Source organism: Chenopodium quinoa, unplaced genomic scaffold (genome assembly GCF_001683475.1).
Source record: "Chenopodium quinoa cultivar QQ74 unplaced genomic scaffold, ASM168347v1, whole genome shotgun sequence".
NCBI classification, from domain to species: Eukaryota; Viridiplantae; Streptophyta; class Magnoliopsida; order Caryophyllales; family Amaranthaceae; genus Chenopodium; species Chenopodium quinoa.
In genome coordinates this window covers 3,077,291-3,088,734 of record NW_018743021.1, presented here as the reverse complement: position 1 = coordinate 3,088,734, position 11,444 = coordinate 3,077,291, and the positions used below count along the sequence as shown (strand labels likewise).

The window sequence follows — 11,444 nt, the reverse complement described above, 5'->3', positions numbered from 1 at the left end:
TTTCTCTTTATCAGTAGGTTTCTTGATACTTCCATCAACAAAACCATACTTACGTTTAGCCTTCAACGAGGTACGAATAGCCCTCGCCCACTCATTGTAGTTTTCACCCCGAAGTTGTATCGGAGTGATAACATTCCCGGGTCCATCACTCGAACCTAGGTGATAAGTCATGTCCACCTTAGTTTTCCCACCGTCACCACCAGAGCCGCCAGCACCACCCGTCATCAGTCACGACGTAGCAGAGGTAAGAAAACAGAACACTAAACGAACAAAAACCAAAAAAATTGAACAAGAAAAAAACCTGCTCACAGACTATCGTACATCAATTATGGAAATCGAACGTACGTAAAAAAAAAATTTAGACCTTAACTAGGCTCTTGATACCATGTTAAATCTAGCACAATTCATCAAAATACTTTCTGTATTCCTTCTCATAACAATGGTCACAATACATGAATATATAACACTTAGGATAATAATATCCTCAATATTCTATCATATCTTTTCACAAGATATATTTCCTAAGATATGCACAATAATATCACAATAATATAATATCCTAGATACACTAGAATATCTCCTATACTATTTGAGGCATTTATTTGAAGATTTGATATGTGAGTTATGTAATGCTAATCATTTTTATTATTTTCTTAAAATTTTTGGTAAGCAAGTAAGAATATATTACTAATAAACTAAATTTAAAGCAGGATCAGGGCAAGCCCTCAAGTACACCAACAAAGCCTAACCTAAACAAAGAGAATACAACAAACCAACAATAAATTCAATTGATATTTATTTTCCTTGTAGATTAGCGTACACATAAGGTCCAATTTTACTCAAATTAGACAGTTAGATTAGATTAGGAAAAAATAAGTTCAGATCATGTAAGCAAAAATAAGGTGAATTAAACAAAGCCTAAGATAGCCAATGTATGCATGAATGTAGATCAATCCTTTCTTGATCGATGTGTTAAGTGTCCCTTTTATAAATATTAAAAATATACCTGAATTAAATTTGTAGAGAAATAAATGAACTTGTAAAAAATATTACAAACTGAAGATGATGACTCTTAGAGAGCATATAGGACTTAACATGCTTTTTTTTTTTTTTAGACTTTTAGTCATTTTTAGACTTTTAGTGGAAACAAGCTCTTTATTTTTACACCAAGGAAGCTCAATTAAACTTTTTATTATTATTTTGAATGAGGTTATTTATTTTAAATGCCTTCCAACGAGTTTACGAAACATGTGTTCCAGCCTTGGGAAGAAAGAATGAAGGAAGCCCATGATCGGAAAACTCTTGTTCTGCTCTTGAATTTGGATCCCACATACACCTCACACGAAGTTGAGGTAATGACCTTTTGGATTTTATTATTTATTAAATAAGGAGTAATGTGTTTGTTTATGTATTTGGCTTCTGTAACAAGTTTAAGTTTGTCTTCTTGTCAATGAGCTCTAGGATAAATTCCAAGCATGTTGTAATAACCAATATTTTCTGTTTCAGTCTTTACTGTTAATGTCTCTAAAGGTCTGCTTTTTTTTTTTTTTTAAATGGTTGATTTTATAAACAATGTGGTCTTGTCATTTTATTTTGCTTTTTGTGTTGCATATCCATTTTTGGATTTCTATACATATGTGATTGGAAATTGAAACTTATCAGGATTCAGGATTAATGAAAGACCTCGCTAAAAGAAATAAAATCACGTGCATGCTTTATAGTCATGAGATTCGAGAAGTGATCTACCTAGAGTTATGGAACCTATTTTCTTTTTCTTCCCTGCACATACAAAAGTTGATCCTTCTTGTTGAGCTATTTATGTAGTGTTGATTTATTGCTCTTCCATGCCCAAAACACACGCCAGCACAAATAAAGAAGAAAGAAAATTGGCTGCAGGATAATATTTTGCTTGAATTTGTCTGTTTCTGGAGCATACCTTTAATATTGGGAATGCCTGCATTTTATGTCAGAACATAGTATGGCATGGTCTTGGATACGGTTGCACAGCAAAAATGGTGCCTCATACTGCCTTATCTAGCCCACATTCTGGCAAGTCACCCTATACTACTAAGAATTTTTTTACATAACCTTAAATCTTTAGTTTGTTATGATGTTGAGTTATGTTGAATATCCTGCTTGTAGGACAAGCTTTTGCTATTTTTAAAACTCCGGAAGCTGCAAAGAAGATTGTTAGGAAGCTTGATGAGGAGTGCTTAATTCTCCCTAATGGAAGGTTTGTGCAACTATATATTGTGTGTGTGTGTGTGTTCTTGCTTGCTATGGTAGGTGGGGTGGGAGAGGAGAGGGGTAGAGTTGAGAAGGGAAAAAGGGTGTTTTATTAATCATTCATAACTGTGCCTGTGATTGTAACTTCTTAGATACATTGTGCTAGATCTTTGATTATTATGTGCATGAATGTGATTGCAACTTTGATACATCGTGCAAGATCATCTTTCATTGAACTTCATCCTCCACTTCCAATTCTAAAGTTGATATCTGTAGGCAAGGTTCCGAGCCGCTGTTTACTGCTGTTGTAAATAGGGAATGGGTATAATGAGTTGGGCCAGACACCAATGAGCCTTTTTCTGGCAGTTAAGTGGTGAAACTGAATGATTGTTTGAATCTGTAGACGTCTGTGTAGCCTGGAAGTGAGATAAATACTCATAAGACATGCTCAACTGTCCTATCTTAGGGGTTAATTGTTAAATGTGCTGCTATTTAACTTATTTCTATTCAAGAATTGGTACGTTCCTTTTTCTTTGTGTATTGTGCAGTATGTCTTGGTTGTTTAGTTTTGCAAATAAATGGTGGAAATTCTTTTCAGGACATCATTTCCAGGCAGTGAGGTCAATATCTTGTTCCCAGATCTTGGAGAAGAAGCTTCTTCATCTGCTTCATGGTCCTTGGCCTTTTTTTTTTAGTCTAATTTACTGTGCTTGCACCAGAAGTAGTCCATACTCCAATGTGTTGTGAAATTGAATTATTTGGTTAATGATTTTGTCAAAGCCTAGAATCCTCTCTTTTGGGACTTGGGAGGTGTAGATGGGTTATTGTCTTGTTGGGGAATTACCTTTTCTGTGATGACTTTTTGTTGAATGTAGTATTTCTTGTGCTATGATATATGCGAGGTTAGAAATTAAGTATCGGTGGATGTCCAAGAGATTTTAAGGGGAGTTTTGTTGTTTCCAAGAGAAGCCTTTTTCTGTTATTTTGTAGCTTGCCAATATTTTCATGAATATAATCTTGATGAGTTTTTAAGGGAACCCCTTTCCATGCTATATGAATCTATAAATCTTTACTATTTGTTCAGAGCGTAACTTACATATGCTTTCAGGGCTCTTGTAGGTGTCTTTAAAGTTCTAACCTTCTTTGGAAAGAAGTCTTCATTTCCTGGGCATCTGGTCATTGATAAGCTTAGAAACCAAATGTCACGAGAATTGGTAACGTTAATTTGCTGGTTTATGTTTTTGGCTTCGTCTTGTAGTACTTTTATTAGCATCTTGCTTTTGTTTCCTACTTTGAAGTTGCCTAGTCTTCTCTATATTGATGTTTCTGACTTTTTCTATCAGAGAGAAGCAGTTTCTACTTCTCATACTTCTCAACCTAACAACCTTGAGTATGAGATGGCACTAGATTGGCGAATGCTTCAAGAGAGATCGAACGCGTGGTGGAATACATTGCATAAGGTTACATGCATCTGTAAAGTGATTTTTTTTTTTTTCCAAGAAGAATATTTGTGATCATTTCCTCAAATTTGTCTGTTTCCCTATCTGTAGAAACAAATAGAAGAAATTGAAAGTTTGAAGACGAAGCTGCAGTCAAAGTGATCAAATCACTGTATTGGTAATAACTTGATATTTCTACTGTTTTAGAATCAAACAAGTGAATTTTAAAAGCTCAAGCATTAAGTAGTTCGTTGTTGGTCTATATATCTCTCCTGTTATGCCCTTCCTGTTTAAAATTGTTCATTTCTTTTCTTTTCTTTTCATTTTTTCCCTTCATTTCCTTCTTTTAAATAAGGGTGGTCTGACAATTTCCATGTTTTCATAATCGGTGTGTACTACAGAAATTTCTGGATTAGGAGTCCATGCTAGAGGTCCTAGTGTGCTGCTTCGGCAAGGGATATGAAAGTTAAAATGCTAATCATGATGGATGAATTTTGCTCTTCAGTGTATATGATGATGTAATGATTTTGGGGAATGTTCGGCTCAGCAACTTCCAAGAACAGAGGGAGTTCTTCCCTTGTTTTTTGTATGACTACATTTTTTGCAGGTTGCTACTGCTGTGATGCCTGGTGTATATGTACATATATCTTAGGAGTATATACTTTGTATATAAAGAAACTTAGTCTTTGCAATGTTTACCATTTTGTGGCTGACACTGTTTTGTTGCATATGGCTTCAAGTTGCTTTCTAGCAAATTTCTCTTTCCCCCCCCCCTTCTTTCCCCAACTGATCAGTAGCTGTACCATAAGGAAGCATCGTTTGGTGGCAGGATTCGCTGTGTTTGGTTTGATGTCAAGAACTCAAACGATGAAATCTTGCCGGTTTTCACTAGAGCCGAAATATTATTAACAGGTTCTATGCTTATAAATCTACTAATGAACAGAAGCTTTGAGACTGGTGCGTTGAGGCTGAAAAGTGCTGGTTGGCCATTGTTGGGAAAAAACAAAATCTTAATCGAACAGGATTAGATATGTACCATTGTAAATTTGTAATAGACTAGTCGTTGGAGTGCGCGTGCCCCCCGACGGCAAGATAAGCAATATTCGTTGAGTTGTATTGCAATTGCGATATTCGTGGTTCTTTTACAGTATGAGATAACAAATACCTCTTGCGGTATTAGGGGGAAACAATATAATTGTGTAGTACATAATTTTATTCATTAGTGTTAGTGTTCCTATTGTGAATGTTGTATCGAGTAACAAATTTTAAAATTACGGGTATGTTTGCTATTTATGTATATCTAAATGATACGTTTCCGATTTTACGCAAGGATTTGTTGTGTTAGAATTATAGCGTGTCTAAAATAGACAAGAGAAAGCTTCTAACCGTATTTAGTACACGTGTGGTTAGATATCATGCTAAAAAGAAAGTACTATATGAAAAGGGACATTCTATTGTTAGATTTTCTGGTGATTGCATTTATAGCTAATTATGTCTATTAGTGGAATATGAAAAGGGACGTTTGACTGTGGGTATATAATACAGGCTATATTTTTTTGGGAGGGTCAAATATTAAGCGTTACTGTTCTGTTCTGTTCAGCTTCTGCTTTTTGTTCCTTCTTCACTGGGTCTTTGTTTTGGTTGAAGGAAATGGGGAGTGTGGATAGTACTGCTAGCTCCGGTAAAGGATTTACACCACCTGTCTGGAAGCCGAACTCAAATAAGTCAGAAGATGAAAACATTGCTAGTTTCCTTTCTTACTGTGCGGATGTTAAAGAGAAAATGAACAGGCACCTTTAAGTACTACAACAAGGGAGACGAAACAGAAAGGGGAAGGCGCAAGAAGGCGAACACATCAATAAGAGGAAGCGGGAAGTGGAACAAGATGAGCGGCAATTGAAAGTGATTGTTATTGAAATTGACAGTGAGCATGACAAAGATGAAATTCAGATAGTAGCTGAGCCTGCTGGAGAGGACAAGACCGAGGAAGATCGTGATAGTGGTGAAGAGGACGAGACTGAGGAAGACCATGAGAGTGGTGTAGAGTTAGAAAGTGCTTTGATTTCTGACTCATATAATGAAGATGACGAAGATTATGTCCCGGAATCATCTGGACTACTTGAATCAGATAGTGGTCCTGATCGCAGTGACTACTCTGACGCTGCTAATGATAGTGGTTTTGATTCTGATTCTGGCAATTATTATGGTGGAGATCAGGAATCAAGTGAAGATTCTGACATGTATAGAAGGAGAAGTCCGTAATTGGCTGGTAGAATAGTGGCTTTTGCTTTTGTAGTGTTTATTGGCTTTTGTAAGGTTATTTTTTGTGGTTCTAATGAAGTGATAATATGTAGGTAGGGCCTTATATTTAGGGTTCTTTTGGTATTAGATTTAAGAAGCAAACTATTATGGTAGGATGATGGGGGTATCTGTAGGTATAAAGATAGTCTGCTAAGTTGTAATTAGGGGTGGGACTTTTCAAACCGAACCGTAAAACCGTCCGTTACCGAACCGAACCATCACGGACCGAACCGTTTATAACCCGCTAATTTTAAACCGAAAACCGAATTGAACCGTATAATGTCAAACCGAAACCGAACCGAACCAATTAATGTTAACCCGTTACGAACCGTAAACCAATAACAAACCAAACCGTTTATAAACCGAAACCGTTTGAACCGATTAATGTTAACCCGCTAACTAATTAAACCGAACCGTTTATAAACCGAAACCGTTTAAACCGTAGGAAAAAACCGTTTAAATCGAACCATTTACAACCCGCTAACCGTTTAAACCGAACTGTTATAACCCATTAAACCGTTTAAACCGAACTATTTTCAAACCGCAACCCGTTTAAACCGATCCGATTACAAACTATTTAAACCGAACCGTTTACAACCCGTTCCATTCAAATTGAACTATTTACAGCCTTTAACAATTTGTTAGAATTCCACGAAATATATTTGATGTTTAATGTAATTTAACAGTACAATTTTTTTTACATATAATTATTGATTTAAATTTGTAAATTTTTTTGCTATTATAAAATTAAAATTATATTCTTGTATAACTAAATTAGGAGTTATAAATTAAATAAAAAATGAAAAAATTTGGCCACCCACCCAATCCAACCACCCTCCACCCACCCACCACCGTAACCCACCCTAACACCACCCCCGCCGTCACCCCAGACCCACCCTAACACTACCCCCCACCCACCACCGTTACCGTAACCCACCCCCACCCCACCACCGTTACCGTAACCCACCCCCACCCCACCAACGTCAACCCAGACCCACCCTAACACCACCCCCGCACCCACCATAATTACCGTAACCCACCCCACCCCACCCCACCACCCACCATAAATAAAAAAACCCAGACCCAAACCTTACCCCACCCCATCCACCACCGTCACCGTAAATAATAAAAACCCAGACCCATACCCCACCCCACCTACCACCATCACCGTAACGTACTCCACCCCACCCCCTTAACAAACCCCACCCCACCCCACCCACCACCGTCACTGTAAAAAAAAAAAAAAAAAAAAAAAAAAAAAAAAAAACCAGACCCAACCCCAACCACACCCACCACCGTCGCCGTAACACACCCCACCCCACCCCATACAAAAAAATCGAAAAAAAACCCAAACCCACCGTAACCCCACCCCACCCACCCCCACGAAACCCAACATCCTCGAAACCCCCCAACCCACTCTAATTGCTCACCCACCATAAAACTCCCTCCCTCCCTCGAAAAATCCTCCCTCCCCACCCACCCGAACCCAGTCTAACCGCCGCCGCACCCACCTTAACTCGGCCCCCTCCGTTGCCCACAACTTGAAAAAAAATTAAAAAGAAAAACAGAAAATAAAAAAAGGAAGAACGAAAACACCTTATATATTAATCCTGAATTTGGCCTCGAATTTGGTTTTAAAAGGCCAAATTCGATCATGAAACAACTAGATCTAGAGTTTCGTGGTCGAATTTGACCATAAAAACCGTCGTGCGTGGTGCCGGTGGACGGAGACGGAGAAACGAGATGGAAGAAAGGAGAACATAGACGGAAGAAGGGAGAAGAAGGAAGAAGAAGAAAGGAAGAAGGAAGAGGAGATGAGAGAGAAAACGAGAGAGCAGTGGGCATATTAGCAGCCATGGCTTCAAAAAATTGATAATATTACAGAAGAGGATTAAGAAAACGAGAGAGAAATCAAAAAGAGTACTAAAGAGACGATGGTAAGAGTGATCTGATTGGTGGAAAAGAAAACACACGGATCGTGAATTGGAATGTGTGCGATGATAGGTCGTTAGATGACATGCAAATCAATGGCTGATATTTAATATAAGACGGTGACACGGATCATGGGATAATGGATTTGGATAATATTTTTTTTTTATTCATAGCTACGTACTAATAAAAACACTACTGTACTCTTAACTTTATGTAACTTATAAATTGTAAGAAACACAAATGTTTGGAAATTGGAATTGATTCAATATGACATATTTAATGTATATTAGTTATATGTATATCAGTATATGTAATAAATAATAATGTATGGTACGATTGGTGTCATACTATCATTGGTATGTATAGATAATCGATAAATGTATCTGATTATTAAAACTTAAAACAGTTGATGATCGATCTAATTGAATACTTCTACTTCCCCACCCGTTTTCTTTAACTTGCAAGTTGCAACATATATATGTTGCAGCCTTGTAGGCACGTAATCTTAAAAGGTGATTAGAGAGGGTAAGACAACAAAGTAATTCAGCAATATAACTTTAACACCAAAATTATGGAATAGTTACAAACAATTGTCAATTATTACTTTATTAGACTAATGGGAAATTGAATAATCGTGATTTTAATTAAACATCCAAATATAGTTCCGTAACATTAAATTATTAGTTTATTACAATATCAATTATCGATTTATCGTATTCAAAGTACCAATTCATCAAATCATGGTTATGACGCGATCTTTAAAACAAGAAGCTGATAGCCTGATAATATTTGATAATGAAACAATAATACATTAATACCTTATAAATTTGTAATAGACTAATATTTAATAAACAACAACAAGACTATAACCAAATTTGAAACATAACACATTAACATGATATAGAATGAATGAGAATTTCTGTAATTCTATATAATCTGATATCTGAATCGATTTATCGTATTCAAAGTAGCAACTCATCAAAACATGGTCATGACACGATATCTAAAACAATCCAACAAGAAGCTAATAACCTAATAATATATATTTAATAATGAAACAATAATACATTAATACATTATAAATTTGTAATAGACTAATATGATAATATCGAATAAACAACAACAAGAGTATAACCAAACTTGAAACATAACATATTAACATGATATAGAATAATTGAATAAATGAAGATTTGTGTAATTGTATATAATCCGATGTCTGAAAATAAAGTGACGAAGTCCCAACTTTATATAAAACGAAAATAGCTAACCGGTCAAAAATCTCTTAAAACCCAATTTCTACTCGATCCATTATTTTTTTCACCAACCTATGCCGACCCGCTAATGAAATGGAAATACTAGTCCCAACTTGATATAAAACAAAACGCGCTAACTGGTCGAAACCACTTTTTAGAACTCGATTTCAACCCGATCCAATTTAACCGATTACCAAACTAACCCGAACGATTTTAGCACCAAACCGAGTATAAACCGAACCGATATGAATCGAACTAGCATTAACCCGGGTAAACCCGTCCCTGAACCGACCCATTTTAAAATAATCCGTTCATGACCCGAACCGATATGAACCCGGACCGACGTTGACCCGGTAAAACCGCCCCTGAACCGATCCGTTTCAAACCGGTCAGATCATGACCCAAACCGTTTATAAACCGAACGGGCATTGACCCGGGTAAACCCGCCCCTGAACCGACCTGTTTCAAACCGACCCGATTATTAACCGAACCGTTTAAAAACCGAACCGGCATTGACCCGAGTAAATCCGCCCCTGAAGCAACCCGTTTCTAACCGATCTGATTATGACCCGAACTGTTTATAAACCGAACCGTTTATGACCCGAACCGAATTTAAATCGTACAAAAATAAACCGAAACCGAACCGACCTGTGACTAATCAAAACCGAACTGAACCGACCCGCCGTCTAAATGAAACCGTTTTAACCCGAACCGTTTCAAACCGAAACCGTTTCAAACTGAGGTCAAACCGAACTGCCAGACCGAAGTCCCACCCGTAGTTGTAATTAAATAATGTATCAAGACATGAAGTATATATATAATGCTTGAGTTTCTTCCGGTTTTTTTAATAAATTTTTTGTGTTTTTTCTGTTGAATTTGTTGTTTATTGCTTATGACTACAATTTGCTATGTTGTATACTTGGTTGATATTGATAAGTGGTTTAGGAGAATGACTAATGTTGTCTATGCCACATCTAATCATGTAATGAAATTGTAATGTAGCTAACAAAGTAATGTTTGTGTCTATTGTAAACATGTATTTATAAGGTCTTAGCATCAGTTAGCAAATGAAACATATGTTTGCTGTCAGAATGAACTTTGGTGATCCTGCTTATGTTAATATTACCAAGTATATGTCCGACATGACTTCCACATCTTTTGCGAAGGAAATTTGGCATAAGATATATGATAACACAACTTTCCCTCCTGAATATTACCTGAGCAGGTATATAAAGGAAGGATTCATTAACTACCTTAAGATAGACTGATAAAGGGAAAGGAAATTAAAGTGGGAAGGTTTTACAGTAAAATTTACCAAATGCTTGAATTATGTAGGTGGAGTCAGCTACAAGATAATGGAACGAGTCATTTCTACATCGTTGATGCAGAGAGAAATGCAGTGTCAGTAACAACAACAGTCAACTATCCATTTGGAGGCGGGGTGTTATCCCCTTCTACTGGGATCGTGTTACATAACGAAATGGGTGATTTTTCAACTCCTGCAGAAGTAAGTCCTGACAGTCCTCCTCCTGATCCTGCAAATTTTATACAACCAGGAAAACGACCCTTGTCTTCGATGACTCCCCTCATTATTCTCAAGGTAAGATAAAAGGAAAACATTAAATTAATATTCTCTACCCTTATTGTCTTTTGAGAAGTTTGATCATGTTTCCTATTTTGGTTAATTGACAGGATGATCAACTGGCAGGAGTTATAGGTGGTAGTGGTGGGATGAACATAATTCCAGCAGTAACCCAGGTTTTCCTAAACCATTTTGTTTTGGGAATGGATCCTCTCACTGCTGTCCAAAATGAAAGAGTCTACCATAAGGTTTTATTTTTCTCTTTTTCCTTGCAACAACTGATTGAATCCAAAATAATGTGTATAATTTTTACTGAATTGCAATGGCCAACCTCTTAAGTGAAAATTGATGTTCTGCAGCTAATTCCGAATGTAGTCCTATATGAGAATGTGATTGTGATTGACGGGGAGCACATTGAACTTCCCCATAGGAAGGAGGACTTTCTTGGAGAAGAGGGGTCACAAACTGCAACCTATTGAAATTAGAGCAATCTGCCAGCTTCGAGAAGAGGGGTCACAAACATGAACCATTAGTCCATAGTTAGCAAATAAGATATTACTGATATAGGCAGCACGTATATAACAGTGTCTGATTTGTATCATTAGAGAGGGCATGCATTTAAAGCATTATAAGTTCAATATAGCTATTGGTAAGTATGTATGCCAAAAAAAATGCAAGTATATAAGCATAGTAGTTTCAGACTGAAAAATG

General features: G+C 36.7%; 2 protein-coding genes across 2 annotated transcripts; both read left to right on the top strand.

Moving 5' to 3' along the window:
* Positions 1-1,223: 1,223 nt before the first annotated feature.
* Positions 1,224-4,393, top strand: LOC110730057 (protein ANTI-SILENCING 1-like). Its single transcript, XM_021909834.1, has 8 exons — positions 1,224-1,352; positions 1,462-1,530; positions 1,971-2,049; positions 2,143-2,233; positions 3,335-3,440; positions 3,570-3,686; positions 3,777-3,843; positions 4,067-4,393. The coding sequence occupies exons 1-7, from the start codon at positions 1,224-1,226 to the stop codon at positions 3,825-3,827; spliced, it is 642 nt and encodes a 213-aa protein (XP_021765526.1). The 3' UTR covers positions 3,828-3,843; positions 4,067-4,393.
* Positions 4,394-10,203: 5,810 nt separating this feature from the next.
* LOC110730056 (putative inactive gamma-glutamyltranspeptidase 4) lies at positions 10,204-11,212 on the top strand. Its single transcript, XM_021909833.1, has 4 exons — positions 10,204-10,376; positions 10,487-10,751; positions 10,844-10,981; positions 11,093-11,212. The coding sequence occupies exons 1-4, from the start codon at positions 10,219-10,221 to the stop codon at positions 11,210-11,212; spliced, it is 681 nt and encodes a 226-aa protein (XP_021765525.1). The 5' UTR covers positions 10,204-10,218.
* The last annotated feature ends 232 nt before the right edge of the window (positions 11,213-11,444 follow it).